Source organism: Stegodyphus dumicola, chromosome 9 (genome assembly GCF_044657685.1).
Source record: "Stegodyphus dumicola isolate Sdum_Otavi_A_Nest chromosome 9, ASM4465768v1".
In the NCBI taxonomy this organism is placed as follows: Eukaryota; Metazoa; Arthropoda; class Arachnida; order Araneae; family Eresidae; genus Stegodyphus; species Stegodyphus dumicola.
This window is the reverse complement of record NC_140776.1, coordinates 100,766,594-100,791,167: the sequence shown is the minus strand read 5'-3', so window position 1 is coordinate 100,791,167 and position 24,574 is coordinate 100,766,594. Positions and strand designations below refer to the sequence as shown.

The 24,574-nt window shown below is 33.6% G+C and overlaps 1 protein-coding gene across 6 annotated transcripts in view; it reads right to left on the bottom strand.

Annotated features, from left to right (window-relative positions):
* Positions 1–3,357: 3,357 nt before the first annotated feature.
* Positions 3,358–24,574, bottom strand: part of LOC118198548 (putative G protein-coupled receptor Mth-like 2) — a 68,528-nt gene continuing 47,311 nt past the window's right edge. For all 6 annotated transcript variants that reach the window (XM_085823819.1, XM_035370252.2, XM_035370266.2 and 3 more), the window contains one exon: positions 3,358–6,354. In XM_085823819.1, coding sequence (XP_085679945.1) covers positions 4,893–6,236 — 1,344 coding nt within the window. In that variant the 5' untranslated portion in view covers positions 6,237–6,354 and the 3' untranslated portion in view covers positions 3,358–4,892. The remainder of the gene's footprint in view (positions 6,355–24,574) is intronic.

The following is a 24,574-nucleotide window of genomic DNA, read 5'->3' as shown; positions in this document are numbered from 1 at the left end:
AGTTATCCAAAGGTAACAAGGAAAGAATGAAGTTACAACCTACAAGTGTGAACGTTTCATCTCGTTCTGATGAAAGAGAAAGTGATTTTGCTCTTCAACTTACGCGTGAAAAAAATGATGAATGTGATAAAATTTGGTTGGTGGATAGTGGTGCAACCGGACACATGGCAAAAGACTTCTTTTGGTTTCAGAATATTACACCAGAGGTGAGGGAAATTTACCAGGCAGGTAAACACTCAAAAATATATTCAGAAGGTATTAGTACTGTTAAAGCAAAAGCTATAAATACCAAGAATTCTAGTTTTATTAATTTAACTATTAATAATGTTAGTTATATTCCTGATTTAAAAAATAACTTATTGTCACTCACTGCCTTAATGGATAAAGGATGTAAAATTGAATCAAGGAATAATTCTGTATTAGTTTTTAGTAGGTGTAATGAATTACTTTTTAAAGCATTTAAGAATAACGGTAGGCTTGAAGTTAATTTAGAACCATGTTATAATTCTGAATCTTGCATTGCTAATGATTGTACTGGTAATGAACTTTGGCATAGTAGATTGTGCCATTTAAATCCAAAATATATGCTTAAAATGAAAGAATACATTGATATTAATCATGTAAGTGATTTTAAGTGTGAAACTTGTGACATAAGTAAAATAACTAGAAAAAGTCATCCAAATATTGACATTAATCAGAGTTCAGAAATTTTAGAATTAATTCATTCGGATCTATGTGGCCCTGTTCAAACTGAATCAATTGGTGGGTCTAAATATTTTATGATCTTAGTGGATGATTTTTCTGGAATGTATTTTACTTATTTTCTTAAAAGTAAAAGTGAAGTGTTTGACGCATTTTGTAAATTTAAAGCTAAGTATGAAAATTTAACTGGTAAAAGAATTAAACGTTTGAGAACAGACTATGGTTTAGAATTTGTAAATCAACAATTATATAATTATCTTGCTAATTCAGGTATTTTTCATGAAAAAAACAATTCCATATAACAGTGAGAGTAATGGGAAAGCTGAACGGGCAAACAGAGTTCTTTTAGAAAGGGCTAGGACATTACTACATGAGAGTGAGCTTCCGGTAAAATTCTGGGCTGAAGCAATTAATTTTAGTACTCAAGTATCAAATTTAACACCCCGGAAAGGAAAAGAAAAAATTCCTTTAGAAATTTGGACTGGTAAAAAACCCAAATTAAACTATCTAAAAAGGTTTGGATGTGTGGCATACTTTCACATTCCGAAAGTAATGCGAAACAAATTTGACATACGAGGGAAAAGAAGGATAATGTTAGGATATGCTAGAGAAAGAAAAGGATATCATATTTATGATATAGCAAGTAACAAAATAATTGAAGAACGATCAGTTAAATTTAACGAATCTTTAAAGGGTAGTAATTATATGGGAAAAAATAAAACCTTAGAAACTTGGGATATTGAAGAATTAGAAAGAAAGGGAAACGAAGTAGATCAAAAACCACACCTCGAATTGGTTGTTACGGAAAAAACCCAAGCAAGCGAATATGATGACTCATCGAATTTCGAAATCGCCGACATAAGCCGTTGTAGCGGGGGTGATGACAGGGGGAATGAAGTTCAAACATCTGATAGCTATGAAAAAAGTAATAAATATGGAAATGAAATACCATTAAGACGATCCGAGAGGCTCAAATCAAAACAACTAGCGTCAAGTGTAATCAGTAATGTTCCGAATGATTTTTCAGAAGCGAAACAAAGTGCGAATTGGTATGACTGGAAATCCGCAATGGAAAATGAATTAGATTCATTACATAAACACGAAGTGTGGGAAATAGTAGAGAGGCCTGAAAAAACAAAATTAGTAAAAAGTAAGTGGGTGTATACTTTGAAGGAAGGAGACTCTGGGGAAGTAAAATATAAAGCGCGATTAGTAGCGGCTGGGTTTAATCAAATAAAAAATAAGGATTATACCGAATCATATTCACCAGTAGTTAACATTGAATGTTTTAGATTATTGCTTGCACTTTCAGCTAAATTAAACTTGACTGTTAAATTTTATGATGTAAAAACAGCGTACTTGCACAGTGACTTAAACGAGGATGTGTATATGACTCCTCCACCTGGTTATGAAAAACTGATTGGAGAAGGTAAAGTATGTAAATTGAAGAAAAGTATTTATGGGTTGCCTCAATCCGGTAGAAATTGGTATATGAAAATAAAAAATGAATTAGAAAAACTTGGGCTGGTACAGTTAGCATCTGATAATATGATTGCAGATTTTCTTACTAAGAGTGTCAATGAAGAAAAATTAATGTATACATTGAAAGTAATTTCCTTAATTTCTTAATGTAATATGTTATATATTGTTTGTATTTCATTTTTGTATTGAAAAAAAATGTTGCTCGCAGGAGGGGTGTGTTGGGTAGAGGCGAGCGAACGTTTTTTCTTATGCGCATGCGTATTAATTATGATGGCGCAGCTGTCTCTTCTACCGACACATCCGTCATTCGAGCTTCGAGCATAGGGAGATGCTGATATGTTATTTGCTGTGTGATACTCAATATGATTTCCTGTGTGATATCTTTATTCATTATTCATGTAAATAAAGTGTGTTGTCCTACGATGGCTTCTTTACTCTAAATATCGGCCTCTGAACAACATTTTGTTTATAACACATAAATGAAAAAAAAGCAAGCTAATAATTTTGCAGACCATTAAATTAATTCTACACATCAGTCAAATTTTGGTAAGGAAGGATTCATGGAAAGCAGTTATGTTTATATTATGCTAAATGATATCTCCAGTTTATGAATCGGAAATCTTTGAATACTAGCAAGAACCTTTGACAATCCTTGAATTATATATATATATATATATATTACTTTGGAATTAATGTACTCAAAAAGAAGCCATTTTTAATAAATTCCGATTACTTTAAATTTCGGATCAAATTCAGTTACAGCACTGTTAATTATTACACAAACGATGTAAATATTCATTTAAGTAACCATCCACTGCTAACAGTTTCAGGATAAAAAATTCCCATGTTAAGTATCTACTTCTCAATATTGTTGTTTGCATTTGTTTAAAACAATTGAAATTAATTACATCTTTACAACAGCGAATTGCTTGTGTCGTGTTAAATAATAAACTGTAATTTTTGTTTAAATTTTATAAACTTTTTTTTGAGATGGTATCAGTTTGAAAATTAAATATTAACAAATATTTTAAAAAATTATATACAGCTTCTAACTCAAAAAAGGAAAATAATTATTCCTGAATTCGTCAGGAATTTAAACTCCTGCAAAACTTCTCTGAATCATAGTTTTTTGTTTAAATATACGATTATTTTTGAATAAAAAGAAAACATATAAAAGTTTCCAATGTTTAATATATAATATTAAAATACACCATTAAACATTTCGCAACCTAGGAATAATACTGATATATGACATTTAACAAGAAATAAGAAAAGAATATTTATTTCAACCATATCCATAGGAAAACAGATATAATTTATTAAGTACTGAAAACAAGTGCTAAAAATAGAAATGAAATATTTATATAACACTGAACACTTTTTTTTTTTAAATAAAAGTATGCTGAAATCTTATAAAATGTAAAGATATACTACAGTAGTCTACATAACATCATTAAATATTCTCTTCAGTTTTAAAGAAAACATTCTATGTCCTGATATGTATTAAAATCTGCATTCTATGCTAGTTTAGAATGTTTTTAGAAAGAAATGTTGTACTTATCTCGTGAAATATGCATTTGAAGACAATCGTGCTAGTATGTTTTACAAATACATCGAAACAGGTAAATTACACAAGGTGCGGAAGTGAATCGGACGATTTGGCAACAGCGCTTGTTTTGTTTGACTGGAGTGGAGAGGACGATTCTGCACCAACTTGCAAAAACCTTTAAAGCATTTTTAATAACAATAAAGCAGTGGGTAGGAATTCAACGCGCTTATGCTGTAAATGCATTTTATAAAAACGGCAACAATTACGATGTCGCTCAGCGTGAATTTCAAAGGGAGTTTAAGATTCTTCGTAATAATGCTGTTCCATCAGTCTATGCCATCAAGAACTGGGTAACGAACTTTGAGTACTCTGGTTCGACAGTAAATAAGAGAAGTTCTTACGACCGAGAACATAGCGGCAGTGAGAGAGGCCATGAAACGTAGTCTACGCCGTTCTGAGCATTGTCATTTTTAGATCACAACGTTCGACGTATCTTATAGACAGATCTTCATTTCCACGCTTACAAGATTCAAATTGTTCAGGCTCTAAGGCAGGCAGAACAACAGAAACAGACTTCAGTTTTGCCAGAAATTCTGCAGTCGATTAATGGAAACCAGAATCTTGTTAACAATTTACTGATGAAATACATTTCCATTTATCAGGATATGTTAACAGGCAAAATTTTCTTTATTGGGAGTATTCCTGTGGAACATGTAATGAGGGATGGTGGACATCTAAAAGACGCTATTTAATTAATTTATTTATTTGGAAAAATAAAGATTTTTTTTTATTTTTGTTTTTCAGTTTGAAAACTAAGTGCTTTAATGTTTACTGTATTTTCTCGTGTTTTTTAAGTAAATAAAGCTAACCAGAAACTCTTGATAACATTTTAAAAATCTCCTGTTTCTCTGCCGTGACCTGTTTAAAGCAAACGAAATTTCAGGTCTACTTTTTATGATAATTTGTACGTCAGGGTATATTCTCTTTGTCGTGCAGTTCGAAATTCCAGAAGATTTCATTTATGGTAAATACCAGTACCAAAGTATATCGTTGCTTTTCATTACACTACATCGGTAGTTATTATTAATAATTTAGATGTAAAGTTACATAGATATGTAAACATTTTGAGGCTCACAGTTACAGAAAACTTTCATCAGAATTAGAACTGGCTAGATGTTTGGGTCCGCGAAACTGAACTCTTCTTTTTTTGAATAGTCTTCTTGCATTCCTTTCTTGTTTTCTCAGTAAAAGTAAAGCTAAAAAATATAAAAACCCCTTGTAGAGTACCACAAATAGCATAAAAGTACCACAGAAATGTAGCCTCCGTAGCAACTGCTATCACGGCAAAAATCCACATGAGACCCATAGCAACAGCCAGTCTCATAGATACTAAGAAATGAAACCAAAGATCTGATTTGTTCTCAGCGGTCTTCATACTGGCACTGCTGATCATACAGAAACTCGATATATAAAATATAATATTCAGAAACAGAAGAATTAAAAAAGGAAGGGCAAAGTAAACAGAAAGAGCCTGTTTATAACGAAACCAGCACTCATCTGAGAAAATGAGTCTATATTCGGGATTCTCAGTTGTTCTGTCCACAATAAATGCAATTAACAGTATCAGTAAAGGGGTTCCCCAAGAGAAGGCAGAATATAAAGCAAAACGTACTACTTTGGGTCTGTCTGTCATGAGACGTAACTTGGAAGTTGCCATTCTCAGTGATCTCCATACATCGTAAGACATAACATTCATCCAAAAGAATGATGCCAGGTAGAAATAAAACATTATGATCCCAATCCAAGTACACTCGATTCGCCCACCCAAGCTATACTGTAGAAAACTCCCTGTATAAGCCATCAGCAATGCAACGCAAAGAGATAACAAACAGTATCCTGGCAAATTTCTTAATTTTTTGAGGAATATGAACATAATGATATGAAGAACGATAAACACTGCTGAAATAGCAAGACCAATTACGGTGACTAATTCTAAACCACTCGTAAACTTTGAATTCTCAACGACAGTGGGAAAAAAGTCTGGGCAGATAAAGAGAACTCTATCCTCTCCTATGAAGTAATCCGTTGTGTTAAAGGTTCTGAAGTATAAAGGTACGTAAACTGATCCATTAGATAATATTTCATAGCATTCTGGTTCTACCATGCTGTGAGAACAATTCAGGAATTCCTCACTAAAGCGTGAGAGATCTATGTCGCTGTCTGGAGATGCCGTTGTTGTGGTTATAAAGTTTCTAATATTCGCAGATCGCTTGCGATATTTAGTCTCGACTTGAGTCAAAGTTTCTGTGGAGACTTCATTTCTGCAAAGATTGACTTCACTTTCCTCAGTCTCAGTAGGCAAATGTCTACTATCAATGTGGATATATTTAGAAGAATTTGATGTTGCTCGTATGACACGATGAATCAAGGAATTATCCTCATTGGCTGTTAATGCCAATGACAGCTGAAGGGCAGCGTATATTAATAAGAGTCTTTTACTCATTTTTACACTGATGCAGGTACTAAATAAATTGAGCAACAAATTATTACACTTGCAGGAGCACTATAATCTCAGACTGATAATTGTGTATATATACATTAAATTATCCATCTTCCGTCACCTGTAAAATAAACGAAAATATTGTAAGCACTAATGTGACACATATTTATAAATGAACTAATATCTGATACTAAACATAGAAATAAATTATATGAAGAAATAACTAGCTTAGATATTCTGTGAAACAAATAATTTTAATTATATTGAATTTTTCTTTTACAGCTAAAAAGATATAACAAATATACTATTTAACTTGTCGAGGAACCTAGTGAACTAAGTAGCGAATTATCGCCGAGTTCAAGTAGTTACTACAGAGACTTGAGAAGGGTTAATATACTCTTTTATTCAGTCAAAGATATAATAACAGATGGTCCGTTCTCGGGCTTATAGGAAAGCCTCCATTTGGCCTTTTAAATCAGGATAAGAAAATAATAAACTAATCTAATACTAAACTAAATAGACTTAGCCAAAGCTAGACACAAATAAAGTAGTTGGCCCTTAAATTAACCTAGTCAGAGATTCTCAACAGGCATGTACAATGCGGCCTAGCGTTCAAAAATGAAGTAGCCAGAAGGCAAACACGCGTCACTAAGGACTCCTAAGCACTCTCTCTCGAAGTAAGTCGAACTTCCTTTAAATACTCCTTCTAATTCGTTTGCATAAAGCGCGATACTAAAAACTCATTCTGGTAAGGAATAGTAGATACGAAACGAGAATAGACAGTAAAGCAGGTTTAAACTTAAAATAACTGTTAGGAACTTAAAGTAACGTCTACAAACTATTCACGAAAAATTAAATTTTTGATTCGTATTGCGCGACTCTTTCTACTACGGCAAAACATTTTACCACATTTTCACTAACAACATTATTACAAAATATGATTTTTTTTGGAATATCACAAAACCATAAGCATTATTCTACGTTAGAAGTTTACAAAAACCTATTCTTTGGTATATGATTACTAATTTTGATACCGTAGCAAGCAATATTTTTTTTCTTCTTAAATCTGACATATCAGTATCTAGCCTAAACATGAACATTCTTGTCATATTTTTATGAACATGACAAGAGAATGTCTAAACATAGTCTTTTTCTAAGAAATATTTATGCTAAATTAAGGTCCCTCTAAAATCACTTCATTTATGAAATTCTGTCAACGGTATTTTTTTGGATACAAACAATAAATTTTACAGAGCTTGCAATATTGAAGATTATTATACCTAATATATTATATATATATTAGGTATGATATTATATATATATCAATTATCTGTTTGGGCCCACCAGCGGCCGAGCGGTAAAGTCGCTGAACACTGGTAGTTCGGTCCGAGGTTCGAATCCCGCGAACGGGCTGGCTGCATGGACGTTTTCGTGGTTTTCCCCATGTGTAACGTGTATACGAGCCAGTTTCCCTTAGAAAGTCCTCCACGAAGGCATCCCTCCTCTTAGGCAGATAGCCCTCGAGGCTTTGCCATAAACACACACACACAATTATCTGTTATAATATTGAGCTTATTACATTGTAGAACTTATTATATAAATGTAAAATAATACTTTTTTTCAGTGGCATGAAACGTCGGAGGCAGATAGGATTATCTACCTTCATCAACTTGCCGTTAAAGCAAGTAGTAATGTTACCTTGATCTTATGATTAGGGTAAATTCTGAAGAGTACAGTCCAGTTTTAACAATTATTTTTCAAACTGTAATAAAAGTGACAAAAGAGCGTATTCGTCTCATTTTGCTTTCATTTAATTTCATTTTGAGTTCATTTAAATAATTAGTAACAGAAATATTAATGCACTATTATGCACTTTGATTATAAATGAATTCTAATGTTAATGGTAGTTCCAGAAATTCTGAACCGGAAGCTGCAGCCTACGAGACGAAGCTCGTCCTGGAAAATCTGTAGAGCTTGAAGAGAATGACAGGAAAAATATGTTGAAACAAAACTAAAGCATAACTGCGAGTTTACTACCTTCTCACCACTTACACTTCGAAAGTATATGTGGGGAAGGAGAAAATTTCTTACATTTTCTTCTGGGAGCCAGTGTAGAGAGTAAAGACATTTTGGTACGAAACAGCGTGGCTAAACATCTGTGCTCCCACTGGGATTCGAAACACGGATCCCTTAAGAACTAGTTGGACATGCTAATCACATACACAAAGACAACATACACTAGAGAACGAGATTATTGTTTACAAGGTATGATATCATGGTCTATGATATCATATGATATCGAAGGTCGTTTTCCCTTCTGTCAATAAAATACGCATTTCCATAACTGAGAAACCCATTCCGGGTATGAACTCCTGAGCTATATATACAGAGGATTCCTTGCCAATGAGTTTCAATTCACATTCGTAAAACTGAGAGAGCCTTAAAATTTCGCGCTAAGGAACATGATTCATATGTTAGGAAAGAAGAAACACATAAATCTTCTGTTTTCTAGTTTTGTTGATCAGAAAGAAAAAAACACATTTTTGATTTTTTGCAGCCATTGTTAAAAAATATCTTCTGTTGGCGAATCAGATTTTGTAATTAGAGGCGTTTCGCATTCATAAAAATACTTTTGGTTCTAGTTAACAGCCCCGATTCCAATCTGTTTTTACCCTCAGATTTTAAGAAAATTATTTCATAGTTGCTTTCATTTTTCATCAATTGATGACTCCAATAGTTTGATTTCCTTCGTCTCGTTGTTATCTTATCACTGGCTTCTCTTTCGTTATTTGCACTTCTGTAGCTGAAGAAGTAGGTTCTATATTTAAATCTTCGAAACTATTCCTGCAAATTTACGCTGCAAATTTATACTCTGCTGCTTGTTGCTTTCACTCCTTCAATAATCATAAGCTAGCCTAGCGATATATGTGTGCTATCCAGCTCTAAGACAAACATCAAAAACTTATATCTGAATCAAAATTATGCTAATCAATCTTAATAGATCAATTAACTCTTATTTCAACACTGAAGCAATCAATACAGTTAAAAGAAAATTAGAATGAAAAACGTATTATAAAAAATTACTATAATTAAATATTCATTGTCTATATCTACTCCAAAACAGATATATTTTCACAGAAAATCCTTTAAGTAAACCAATTCGAATTTTGGGATACAAAACTGAAAAATTATCAAAATTGAACAAAGAAAACGTTTTTATTCTCTAGGATAGAGTTCTTAATAGATAATTTTCTGGTGAATTGCATTTTATTTGGCTTACGTACACGTAAAATATAATAAATAACGTTAACACAATGAAAGTTAGTACTAAAAAAGCTTTTTCTTGGTCATCTTATTAAGAAAACTGCATATTGATGTGATAAACTAAAAAAAGACTGATAAATTATAAAAATGTATGCCAACATTTAACACTGTACAGGGATATCTAAACATATGCTGCTATGCAGCTTTTAAAAATTTTGTAATTTTGTTGTTGAACTACATGTATATGGCGTTGTATATGTTGTTGCTATATGTATGTATGTTGTTGAACTACTGTATGCATATGTTGTATATGGGATAAGTACGAAGAAAATGATATTTCCAATTAAAGCTAAAAAGACAAAAAATAAATGAATGAATGAATAAATAAATAAAATGGGTTTGCAAGGTGAGTGCAAGAGCAGACTAGTAGACTGCGAGTTCAGCGAGAGAGTAAAAAAAGCCTTGACAAACTCTTTTGGACGACCGTTAGGTCTGAAATCCTTCACATTTTATTTAATTACTTTTCTTAATTTATTCTTTTATCGCACACTATTTATGGGTTTTAGATTACGTGTAATTAAATTAAGTACTATAATGGACAAAAATTAGCTCTAAAATTATATGATATTATCCTCATCATTGCTGTTGTCCCCTATATATGTTTCTTTTCCTTTCTGCATTTTCGGAAGATAGCTTTGCTTTATTCTGAAAGTTTAGGATAGTAATTTTTACATTGTATCGGAATAACTAACACTTTTTTTACATTCCTGGTTATTCAGCAATAGGGTTCGTCCACTCATGGTTAAATTGGAGCTAACGGTATTATTAAAGAAATAAAATAAAGTTTTAAATTATCAAGTAGTTTTATTGTGTTCAGATCTCTCAGTTTGTTAAGCAATAACAGATTAATTAAATTTGAAAGATAAAATTAAAAATCTTAGGCTTGCCGAAGGGCACTGCTTTTAGAAATGACTATTTGTGAGATTAATTAAAGGTGTTATTTTTCGCTCAATCACAACGTGAAAATACAGCGATGCCTCCGTTGAGACTCCAATTCCGGACCTTCCGAAGACTAGTACTACGTTCTTTCGAGTTACACCACAAAGGTAAACGGTGAGAAAGGGAAAAAAATCCTTAAAACTTAATCGGATATTTGTGTACAATGGACTAACATATAATCGAAATGTATGTTACAGGTTTAATACAGTCGAAATGAGTAATCCAGGATTTCCCTAAATCGGTAACAACAATTAAATTGATCAGGAAATTTTCCCAAGGCACAAATAAATAAATAAAATAAAAACAATAATGTCATAAATTTGTTTTTTTGCAATAGCTTTAAAACTGAAGTTATCTATATGAATAATTACTTATTAATGTTTTTTTTTTATTTCGCAATCAATTAACATTCACCCGAGACAATATAACATAAACCGAAGTGATTTCACGAGCTATTCCAGCTCTTTGTTGTAAACTGTAGTAAATACAGATAATATCTTTCTCGGCAAAATAAATAAAACGTAGTAACTAGTGCCAGAAGGGACATCCGGTGGCGGAAGCTGAGCCGAGCTATCAGCGGTAATTTTGCGAAAGCTTTTTCCCAATGATATTTATCACAGAATTAGTCATGATATGCATGTTGAATAGTGGTGATAAAAATCAACATTGAGACTATGCTTTCTTCGGAAATCAGCCAAGGCTTTAGAAATAGCATCGCAATAATATTATCATTCTTTTCCCTTAACAATTAATTTTCGACCGCAGAAAATAATGGCATAATAATACAAATAGAACAAATCCAAATTTTCTCAAATCCTAATCACAAAATATTCTCGGATTCATCAAATCCTTCACATAAGAATTTCTGATGTTAAATAATGAAGAATCAGTACCTACTTCCGTTCCTCGAATTTGTGGAAAACTTGGGGTATTTAGAGCCATCAAATTTTGAACACATACAGTACTCATAAAGTACTATGTGCACTATAAGTTCCAAATTCTGAATTTCGACTTTTTCTTTTTAAATATCTTTTATGTTTTGCGTGAGCTTAATGGATTTCATTAATAACAAACTCAGCGATTTAATGGGAATGTGTTGGTACTGTTAAAAATAAAAGGATTTTATCTTTCATTCGCCCGTAAGCGGCTATTCTTCAAAACTTAAGAAATTTACCTTTCAGATTTGATCTGTCGGTTACCGATTAAAAAAAAAACTAAGTTATTTAAAAGCAATAAACATAACTTTTAAGGACTTTTTAAAATTTCTTAATAATGTATCCGTTTGAGTTAAATAAAACATGCATATAATCCATGAGATGGCTAAATATAAATTTTATAAACATTTGCAGTGTCATCTTTTCTTCCTTTTGAATTTATAAGAGAGATTTTTCTAACGGCATGCATTTAATTAGTGATTTGCATAATTAATAACTTTTGTGAACATTCCAATTTTTATTTTTAAATTTATAATTGATTACAAAAGACCTAACACCATATGGTATGCAAATGAAGCAGAATCCTATTTTCTTTTAAATATTTTTATCGCCTTTTACAGCTTTTTTAAAAACAAGCCTTTCTTTGATGCATTACATTGTAATCTGAAAGTTTTAAATAAATCAGACTGGATCGCAGTTAAAGTAATAAACAGAGGAGCGTTCTTCCACACAACATTTATTCACGAACACCAAAGACGAACTGATACATATACATAATTGACATCACAGTTTCTTTTTACAAACAAACACTACCGCCATCTATTGGCGATCTATGGATACACAATCCTAAACTTAACAACCTTAAACTGTCGCCGCAGCAGCAGCAGCAGAGTTAACAGATTATCCTTTAAATGCAGTTGTCTTGCCTAGGTGGAGTCGTGCTAATAATCCAAAAAGCAACACCTGTTTTATTATTGCAAGTATTAAATATTTTCATGAAATCGCACTAGCTGAACTCATTAAAATCAATGTATATAGATTTTTTTCATTTTATAATTATTTCAAGTGAGTGTATTTTAGATGGCTAGTGAAAAAAACAATAAAGAGGAAAAAGGTTTTTGCTTAGTGTTAAATGTTTTTAATTAAAGCGATATTTGAAATCTATATTTAATGAATAGAATCCCTTCGTCTTCTCCATGGAGGTAAGAATTCTCTAACTCTTATTACTTCCTACCTCCATGGTCTTCTGAAGGCAAAGTTGCCAGTCGAAGACTTCCTCAGCACACATGCGAGCAGCTCGGGCCAGCGCTGTTGCTGCGCCCTGCAGAGACGTATAAATGCTGTTTTTTTTTTTTTTTTTTTTTTTTTTTTTTTTTTTAATCTCTTCCCTACGCAAGAAATCCAAAGAATTTGAATTGAACCCCTCCATATTCTTTGGTAAAGCCTCTCGATTCCCACGAAGGCTCACTTCCAGGCGCTGATGCCGTGAAGGACGTAGTGAGTTTCTGAACCACTGTTGAAAGCACGAGATAAGATTCCGTGCACGTGAAATAAAAGCGGGAGACGTCGTAGGACAGCGGCTCCCAGGGCATAAAAGTACACCTGTATTTATTAAGATTATACAAATAAATTTAACCCTTTGCACTACGTCACTGAGGCTGTCACTGAGGCGACACTGAAGGATAATCTGTTAACTCTGCTGCTGCTGCTGCGGCGACAGTTTAAGGTTGTTAAGTTTAGGATTGTGTATCCATAGATCGCCAATAGATGGCGGTAGTGTTTGTTTGTAAAAAGAAACTGTGATGTCAATTATGTATATGTATCAGTTCGTCTTTGGTGTTCGTGAATAAATGTTGTGTGGAAGAACGCTCCTCTGTTTATTACTTTAACTGCGATCCAGTCTGATTTATTAGAGATTTACACATATTTTGTTTATGGTGCCTGCAAACCGGGATTATTACGAACCAGAAAATCGACAGACTGAATATTTCGAAAATGGAGGGCGTTCTTGAACATTCGAAAAAGAAACGATCGGTTGTTAGACAATTAACTACGAAACTGATAAGCAAAGTCGAATCGAATTTAGCAAATAATATTCCGCTAAATGAGAAAATTGAGATAATCGAGGATTTATATGAACAGTTAATTGAGAAAATCAATGAACTGAAAAGTTTAGATTCAGAAATAGAAACGAAAGTAACTTCGGAGGAGATTGAAAATGAAGTTACCTTAAGTCAAGAATACCAGGATAAAACTGTTATATGGAGAGGAAGAATGCAACGATTTTTGAAGAAGAATTCGGAATCTTCTAGAACAGTTCATCAGAACGAAACGGCTAATGTTGCACTTCCAGTTGAAACAAAACCAGTGAAGTTACCACGTCTGCAAATCGGAACTTATTACGGAGATTCGTGTAAATGGTTAGACTTTTGGAACCAGTTCGAAAATACAATTCATAATCATAGTGGATTGATGAGAATTCAAGTTTGAGCAATCCGAGAATTCAAGTTTATCGGATGTGTCGTGTAATGTTTGGAGCAAAATCAAGTCCATTTTTGCTGAGCGCTTGCATTAAGCATCATATAAAGAAATTTGAAGACATCCATCCCAGAACTGTAGAAATGTTAGAAAACTTCATGTATGTTGACGATTTTATTTGTGGATCAGATACGGAGGAGGAAGCTATACAGATATATCATGAAGCCAATGTGTTCCGTCTTTTTGGTAGATAGGTGGCGCTCTTGATGCGCGCCGATGAAAAATATATCACTTGACGCTTGAACATGAAGAATGACGCATGTCATATATATTTGATGCTTGATTATGTTTCATGGCCGCTATAAGCGGAAGTAATATAAGTTTATCGTTAATAAATGTTATTTCTATGTTCCGTGAACTCTTGAAATTTTGATTTGAAATTCTAATGCTCTCCCAACCTTGACTCCTGAAACGAAACGATCTTTGAATTTATGACTCATGAAGAGAGACACCATACATTTTTCTGGTGTCTGAAACCCGCGACAAGGGGAATTACCTTTTGAAAGGTAAGAAATTTGATTTATTTGTTCTTGATATCGATCTTTGAAAACGAAACATAATGGATGATTTAGCAAAAGAGAAAAAGAAACGTGCTATTGTACGTAGTAAAGTTACTACACTTCTAAATAAACTTGAGAAATTATTATCGGAAGAATTAAGTAAAGAACATCTAGAAGATTTAAATTCATCATATGAATTGTTAATTGAATACCATGAGAAACTTAAAACTCTTGACTCAAAGATCGATGCTCTCATAATTGATGAAAAAGAATATGATAACGAACTACTTGTATGTGAAGAGTATGATGAAAAAATTATAACGTTTAAAGCTAAGATTGTTAGTAAAGTAAAGAAAATTAACAGTAATGAAGTTGTTGAAAGAAGTATAATTACAACTAATAATGGTATTAGTAGTGCTCTGAATGGTAATAATGTTGTTACAAGTAGTGCTTCAGTAAAGTTACCTAAATTAAATATTGAAAAATTTGCTGGTGATCCCAGTAAATGGCTCGAATTCTTTAATTCTTATGATAATGCTATTATTCATTCTAATCCAAGTTTATCTAAAATAGATAAGTTTACATATTTGAAAAGTTTATTATCTGGTTCAGCATATAATTGTGTTTCTGGTTATGCTTTATCTGAAGAAAACTATGATCTATGCATTAAAAGTTTAGAAGAGAGGTTTGGTCGTAAAGATGTTATTATATCAAAATTCATGCAGATGTTGTTACAGTTAGAACCAGTTAAAAGTTCTTCAAATGTTTTTGAGTTAAGAAAGCTCTATAATCAAAGAAAGCTCTATGATCAGTTACAAATCTGCGTTAGAAATTTAAGTAGTTTAGATGTTACTAGCGGTTCATACGGACAGTTATTGAACCCAATAATTCTTAAATTGTTACCTGAAGATTTAGCTCTTGAATTCCATAGAAAAAGAACATCTAACCAAAATATAGAAGTAAGTGAATTAATAGAGTTCATTAAAATAGAAACTGAATGCCGAGAAGCAAGTATTTTGATTAATAGCTCAAAAGGTAATAAATACACAGGGGTTAATTCTAAACAAGGGTTCAAAAATTATAAAGTCAAATCACAAGCTTCTGCTTTTAACACATCGGTAAAAATGTTTTGCATATTCTGCAAATCAAACGAACATACATCTGCCGGATGTTTGAAATTTTCCGACGAACAAAAACGAAAGAAATTAAAACATGAAGGTCGCTGTTACAGATGCTTTCTGAGATCACATTTGCGGTCGTTTTGTCATTCAAAAATACAACCATGCGAAAATTGTAACGACAAAAATCATAATAAACTTTTCTGCCGTTTGAAATCGAAAGAAATGGAAGATGTTAAATCCGCAGATACGCAAAATAAAACTTTATTATCTACTTCCCACTCTAACACTCTAAAACCTGAAAATAGTCTGCTTTTACAGACATGTTCTGTTATTGCTCAAAGCAAAAATAAATCGAGAATCGTAAGATTATTAATTGATTCAGGTAGTGAACGAAACTTCATCACCCACAAGTTAGCGCGCGATTTAGAATTGCAAGTCATTAGAAAAGAATTTCTAACAATTTATTCGTTTGGAAATCAGCGCGGTAACTCGCAAGAATTTGATGTATATAGTCTAAAAATAAAAAATAAAAACGATGATCGCTGCCTTGTTGTAGGAGCTATAGGGATAGAATTAATATCATCAATAGAATTCCAGGCGCCATCAACATGTCAAAACATTAAAGAATTTATGACTAAAAAGGGCTTGGAACTTTCGGATACAAGTCCCGTTAATGAGAACATAAATATTCTGCTTGGCGCGGAGCATTTCTGGTATATACAAACAGGAAGTAATTCAATGATAAATGATGGTTTGTTTATAGTACCGACCATATTTGGATACACAGTGATGTGTAAAGTAAAAAATAATAATACTCGAATTAATGCGTTGTTTTTATCTGCCGTTGAAGGAAACACATTTGATTTGCAGTCATTTTGGAAATTGGATTCGATAGGAATTGAAAATGAAAACAAAACATTTTCGGAAACTGATTTGGATACTATTAAGCATTTTAACGACAGTTTAAAATTTAATAACGGCAGGTACGAAACAAAACTCTTTTGGAAGGACAATAAATCACAACTCGCTGATAATTTTTTCGTTGCTAAACAACGATTTCTAGGACTTAAGCATAAATTAAAGGGAAATGATTTCCTGTATAATGAATATGATAATATAATTAGAGAACAAGTTGAAAGGGGGATTGTTGAACAATGTAAGTTTGTTGAAAATGAACCTAACTGTTATTATATGCCTCGTAGGCCCGTTATACGTGAAGGAAAAGTAACAACAAGAATAAGAATAGTTTATGATGCCTCTTCTAAGTCTGAAGGAGCTAAATCGTTAAATGAATGTTTGATATCAGGCCCTAATTTAAATCCTAACTTGTTGGATATAATTTTAAAATTTCGCGTACATAAAGTTGCATTTTGTGCAGACATAGAGAAGGCTTTTCACCAAATTCAAATTGATAGTGAAGATAGAAATTTTTTAAGGTTCTTATGGTTTGATCATTCTTACGACAATAGTGACAATAGTTTAGGCTTTAAGGTTTTCCGAATGTGCCGAGTGCCGTTTGGAATGACAACAAGTCCGTTTATTTTGTCCGCCACTATCAAACATCATATTAAGGGTTATGAAAAGAAATATAGCAAAGCTGTTGACATGTTAAATAAGTCCCTATATGTTGATGACCTTATCCATGTAGCAGACTCCGTTGAAGAAGTTTTCTCATTATCAACTGATGCAGTTAAAATTCTTCAAGACGCTGGTATGAACTTAAGAAAATTTGAATCAAATTCCGTATCTTTAAAAAATCATTGGCAAGATATTGGTTTAATTAATAAGGAAGATAATTTGGATAAGAAAACGTTAAAGGTGCTGGGAATAATTTGGGATTTGGATGAGGACACATTGAAATTAGATGTACAAGAACTTTTACAACCAGTTGACTGGAAACACGTTACAAATCGAAAGGTATTACAGATTGTGGCAAAAATTTATGATCCAGTTGGATTCATTGCACTCTTTGTTATCAGAATAAAATTCTTATTACAAGAGTTATGGGAATTGGGTATTGATTGGGACACAATTTTGCCCAGTTACTTGAGTGAAAAATTTAAAACTTGGTACTTTGAACTTGAAGTTATTCTCAACTTGTGTATTCCTAGAAAATACATATTAAATGATGAATGTGTAAATTTCGATAAAATAGAGCTTTTTGTCTTTTGTGACGCCAGCCTCAAGGGATATGGAGCTGTTGCATATTTTGGTGATCCTGATTCTTGCTGTACGTCTTTTGTTCTTTCAAAGAGCCGTGTATCCCCACTTAAAAAATTAACCTTGCCTCGTTTAGAACTTATGGGAGCCATTATTGCCGCAAGAATAGTTAAATATTTAAGGGAATTATTTAATATCCAAGAAGATAATGTATTTTGTTTTAGTGACTCTAAAATTGTTCTTCACTGGATCAGGAGTACCGCTGATAAATGGAAACCCTTTGTTGCTAATCGTGTACGTGAAATACAAGATGTTGTATCAACTTCGCAATGGAAATACTGTAAGGGAAATGACAATCCGGCTGACATAGTTTCACGTGGATTAAGAGCTTCTGATCTAGTGGAAAATAAACTTTGGTTCAATGGACCAGTGTGGTTAAAAGAGAAAAATGTACCTTCATCATCTTTTGATCCTTTGATTGAGCCTATGGTGGAAGAGGTACAGGTAGAACAGCGTCAAACTACTGTATATTCTGTTATTAGCCAAGAGGTTGAATTTGAATTGATATCCAGGTTTTCATCCTGGAAAAAATTGAAACGCGTAACTGCATGGTGTTTAAGATTCTGCCACAATATTAAACCTACATCTGTAAAACTCAAGGGTTTTTTAACAGTTCAAGAATTGGATATGGAAAGCAATTTGATTTTTAAAATCATGCAAAATTCCGAATTTAGAGAAGAAATTAGACTTTTGAAAGCTGGGAAGAAATTGAATCTCAGCAGTAAAATCCTGAAATTAAATCCTTTTCTTGATACAGAAGAAATCCTTAGAGTCGGTGGTAGACTCTGTAACTCGAATCTTTCAGAAAACACAAAGTATCCAATCATTCTTCCCAAAATTCACCAAGTTACTGAATTGATAGTCAAACACTTTCACGAAGTGAACCTTCACGGAGGAGCCACATTAACATTATCTGCTCTGCGACAGAAATATTGGATCGTTAATGGCCGAGAAATTGTAAGAAAAATAATTTGGAAATGTATAAAATGTTTTAAAAATCGAACAAGCACATCCAGTCAGATAATGGGCGACCTACCTGCTTCTCGCGTATTGCCGGATAGAACATTCTCGAATACAGGACTAGATTTTGCAGGCCCCTTTTTAATTAAAGCTAGGAAAGGAAGAGGAGGAACGAGATATAAATGTTACGTTTGCCTTTACATATGCTTCACCACAAAGGCCATTCACCTAGAAGTGGTCAGTGATCTAACAACTGAAGCATTCCTAGCATCTCTGAAAAGATTTGTGTCACGCAGAGGAAAACCCAAGAAAATCTTTTCAGATAGAGGAACCAACTTTGTTGGGGCTGATCGAGAATTAAGAAGATACAAAGCTACACTTTCCTCTGAAGAAGCATTTCAAAACTACCTGAGCGGTGAAAATATTCAATGGATCTTCAATCCTCCTGCTGCCCCTCACTTTGGAGGCCTTTGGGAGGCTGGAGTGAAACAAATGAAGATTCACTTAAAGCGGACTATTGGAACCCAGGTTCTGACATACGAAGAATTTCACACCTTAATTACACAAATCGAGGCGTGTTTGAATTCCAGGCCAATAGTTTCCATCTCATCTGACCCTGAAGATTTTAATCCTTTAACACCTGGACATTTCCTAATTGAGACTACATTAACAGCAATTCCTGAACCTGATCTTACAAATAATAAGCTAACCCCTGCTGAAAGATGGAAATTGACACAGCAAATTTTCCAGAGCTTTTGGAAGCGTTGGTCTAGAGATTATCTTTCACAATTACAAGGGCGTACCAAATGGTTGAGGGATAAACCAAATTTAGCCCTCAATGACTTAGTCTTGATAAAGGACGAAAATTTGCCTCCATTAAAGTGGCGACTTGGACGAGTAATTGAACTATATCCTGGTGCTGATGAAAAAGTTCGTGTTGTGAAACTAAAAACTTTATTGGGCGAAATGAAGCGTCCTATACATAAACTTTCCCGCTTACCATTGAGTGAATAAGACTCTAAAAAAAAACCATTAATTGTATATTCATAATTTGTGTCTTTATTATTATTATTAATTCAATTATGTTTCAGATTCATAGAATGGACCACAATTGTGGATTATGGTAATTTAGCAGTTTCATTATTTTGTTTTCCTTCTAGAGATTGTAAGTATGTTTTATTTGTAAAATTTGTGCTAAATTTAATGTTGTTATTCAATTTAAATTTGTCATTATACATTTTTATTTTATATGATATACTGTTGAACTTTGGAAAACTTGTTTGAATCTAAAATTGAAGATTTTTATAATAATCTTGTAATGAACCAATGTTCATCGGGGCGGAGTATGTTCCGTCTTTTTGGTAGATAGGTGGCGCTCTTGATGCGCGCCGATGAAAAATATATCACTTGACGCTTGAACATGAAGAATGACGCATGTCATATATATTTGATGCTTGATTATGTTTCATGGCCGCTATAAGCGGAAGTAATATAAGTTTATCGTTAATAAATGTTATTTCTATGTTCCGTGAACTCTTGAAATTTTGATTTGAAATTCTAATGCTCTCCCAACCTTGACTCCTGAAACGAAACGATCTTTGAATTTATGACTCATGAAGAGAGACACCACACACAATGATATAATGAAAAAGGCATCAATGACTTTGACCAAATGGAATTCTAATTCGGATACTGTAAAAAACCAGTATAAATCAAGTGACAACTTCGTTAGTTTTAAATTGCCTGACTGTGATTCCCCCTCAAAGATTCTTGGACTTCAATGGGATACAATTAAGGATATCTTCTGTTTTAATGCACAAGACGTTATTGATTTCATCCAGTCAAATGACCAAACAAAACGTTGTGTTTTAAAAGCTGCTTCAAAAATCTTCGATCCTGTTGGGTTTCTTGCTCCATATGTTATTCAAGCAAAAGTTCTGTTTCAGGATTTATGGCTGAAAGGTGTTGATTGGGATGAAATTATCCCACCAGAATTGCAAGACAAGTGGAATAAATGGTATAGGCAACTATGTGATCAACCTAATATCCAGATACCTCGGTGGTATTTTCGTGATGTTGATGAAACGCCTGAAACACTGGAACTACATTGTTTTTGTGATTCATCTCAAAGTGCTTACGGAGCAGCAGTGTACGTGAAATTCCGTAGCTTAAAATATTGTGGAACAAGTTTAGTGATAGCCAAGAGCAGAGTGGCTCCCCTGAAAAAATTATCTTTACCAAGACTCGAGCTCATGGCAGCAGTGTTAGGTGCAAGACTTGTAACTACAGTCCGTGTGCATTTTACTCAAGCTAAGATTCATTTATGGACAGATTCTCTTATTGTGCTTCATTGGATAAAGAACTCACCACGGCGATGGAAAACATTCGTACAAAATCGAGTGTCTGAAATTCAAGACAAAACATCCCCGAGCATGTGGCATCATTGTCCTGGCTCAGATAATCCAGCCGATAAAATCACACGTGGTGTTAAACTGAGTGATCTTGTAGTAGATCAAGTGTGGTGGCATGGACCTCCATGGCTTCATCAAGATGAAATCAATTGGCCTAAAGTGAACGAGCATTGTAACATAGTAGATAGTGCTGAAGAAAGAGTTGTGATTCAAGTTACTAGCAGTGTTCAACCTTTACAACCTGTGTTAAAAATAGAAAACTTTAGTGACTTAGGTAAACTTTTAAGAGTCACGTCATATGTATTTAGATTCATTAATAATTTAAAGTCACAGAATAGAGTAATTGGTCCTGTGACCAAAAATGAAATATGTAATGCTATGTGTTATTGGATTATCTTATCACAAGGTGAGTATTTTTTTGAAGAGTTGAATGATGTTAAATGTAAAAAACCATTGTCTCATAATTCCAAATTGTTTGGGTTAAATCCAATAATGGATGAAAAGGGTTGTTTAAGAGTTGGAAGTAGATTAGTAAAATCATCATTAGATGTCGATGAAATTCAGCCTATAATATTACCAAATAATTATTTTACTCGTTTAATTATTTTGAATTGTCATGAAAAGGTACTTCATAGTGGTGTAAATGAAACTTTAGTGCAAGTAAGAGGGAAATTTTGGATTTTAAAAGCTAGACGTTTTGTAAAATCTGTGTTACATGATTGTAGATTTTGTAAAAAATATAATGCTAAAGCTGGACACGAGATATCGGCTCCTCTTCCAGCTGACCGAGTGGAGAAAGCTCAACCATTTGAGGTAAGTGGCATAGATTTCGCTGGCCCTTTGTATTTAAAAGATGGTACAAAAGTCATTGTTTACCTGTGCAGTGACTCGAGGAGTCCATTTAGAATTGTTATCAAATTTAAGTGCAGAGTGTTTCATTCAAGCCTTACGTAGATTTTTTGCACGTAGGGGTATTTGTAGAGTTATATATTCTGATAATGCTAAAACCTTTAAGACTGCTGATCGTGAATTAAAATATTTGTATAAATTATGTAAAGATGAAAAGGTTCTAAATTCCCTTGGTAAAAATGGGTTTGAATGGAAGTTTATTGTAGAAGGTGCTCCTTGGTGGGGCGGATTCTGGGAACGTTTGGTAAGATCTGTGAAAACTTGTTTAAAACGTATCTTAGGTAAAGCTTCTTTATATTATGAAGAACTGTATACTGTTTTAGTTGAAGTTGAAGCTGTTATTAATTCTAGACCTATAACGTATGTATACAATGAACCAAATGAACCTGATCCTCTTTCACCATCTCATTTTATAACTGGATCTAGATTGACTGTTTTGCCTTCACCTGAATCTAAACTAGAATCTACAAGATCTCAGTTGATTAAAAGATGGAAGCATAGGCAATTAATATTAGAACATTTTTGGAAAAGGTTTTATAAAGAATATTTGTTAGAATTAAGATCAGTCATGTTTTCAAAACCTCCAAAGAATTCTCCCGTGTTTAAAATTAATGATGTTGTACTTGTACGAGAAGATAATGTGAAACACTGTAACTGGAAGATAGGTAGGATTAAGGAATTATTTCATGGAAGAGATGATAGAATTAGATCTTGTGAGATTCAGTTGGATAAGGGTGTTGTTAGAAGACCAATTGAAAGGCTTTATAATCTTGAAGTTCAATAAAATTGATGCATCCGTTACGGATGCATGGGGGGGGAGTGTTAAGTTTAGGATTGTGTATCCATAGATCGCCAATAGATGGCGGTAGTGTTTGTAAAAGAAACTGTGATGTCAATTATGTACATGTATCAGTTCGTCTTTGGTGTTCGTGAATAAATGTTGTGTGGAAGAACGTTCCTCTGTTTATTACTTTAACTGCGATCCAGTCTGATTTATTAGAGATTTACACAAAGGTAAGTTTATTCCGTAGTCCCTGCAGATATCATATTAACAATCGATTAGATAAATATCCTATTAGAAACCTCTCGGAGTGCAGAGGGTTAATACGTGCAATAATAATTCATACTTAATTGAAATTCTTGAATGCTGAGGTTCATTTTCTGAAAATTTGAGGAAATATACTCGAATTACAATTCACACATTCTTGCAATGTTTTTAAATAAAAACATGTAAGGTGGGTGGGAGATGATTTTAAGCGTTACTATGGCAAATATACTACATATGAAATATTAAACATTTTCTCCACAAAGGAAATCCTACAGGGGGATATTAGTGATACAAGCCAATGGAACGTGCAAAATTCACGTTACTTTTATGACTCGGAAGTATTCGAGTGATAAAATGAGCGCCAAATTTCGAGTTTCCCAACATTCGAAGATTCGAATGACTCATCCATAATATATAAGTTTTTACTGTGGTTGATCCCAAATGTCTTTAACAAGAAGAAGGCCACTAATTTCATTTTTACCAAGATTATGTCAGTCGTCTTGAGCATCAAACGGGTGAGAGTACAACTCTGGCCATCTTTGCCCTTCTGATGGAGGACACTACAAACAACGACCCACATACCATAATCACTCCCCCCACCAACAAAGTTCCAAACCGAAACACAAAAGAAATATGCATATACCATCTGTAAATAACTTATTGTATTTATTCCTGCAACTGCAAAGTTCCCTTGTAAAGCATATCTTATGTCAATATTGTCTGTAATGCAAATTATGCACCATTAATATGTAAACATTATGAATGCTGGAATATAAACAAATGCCCCAGCATGGCTTTAGCTTGCCCCGTCAGGGTGCACTTCCATAGATGGTTAGTGCAATGGGGCAATACCAGTTTTGCCCATGGCAATGTTTTCGCACCCCCTGTACTTCTTTCTTCTCCCCCTGGGGTTGACTCAGGAGAATTCCTGGGAAGTACTGGCTAGGATCTGTACCTAGGCAGTCTCAACCACGAGGGTATATAATCACTCTTCACATTACTAGAATCCGAGTTTATTTTCAGGATGGTTCAGGCTTGGCAGGGACCGCACTGGTGCTGTCGTGTCTGCGCCTTGGCTGTGGCGTTGTTACATCGTGGTTCGTCGCTGGCGAACTCAATTCCGTTTGGCATTAGCCTTAGATCGGAAGTTGTCCTGCTAGAAGTGTTGTAATACACTCCGATGTATTCCTGCCCCTCTTTTCCTATCATGAAACCATTTGAGAGGAGTTTTGGCTTGGCGTGTATTTTGTGTGCCCCATGCCCCACAGACATTATACATTTACCAGCATCTAGCCTTTCTTCGGGACTCGAACCCAACGAAAGATATAGCAGCCAGAAGAACTAAACACTACACCGATCACTCTATAATATTTAAGAATAAAGTAAGCATACTGAGCTTTGTCTTTCTTTCTTTTTTTAGCTCGATTCGAGGGTTC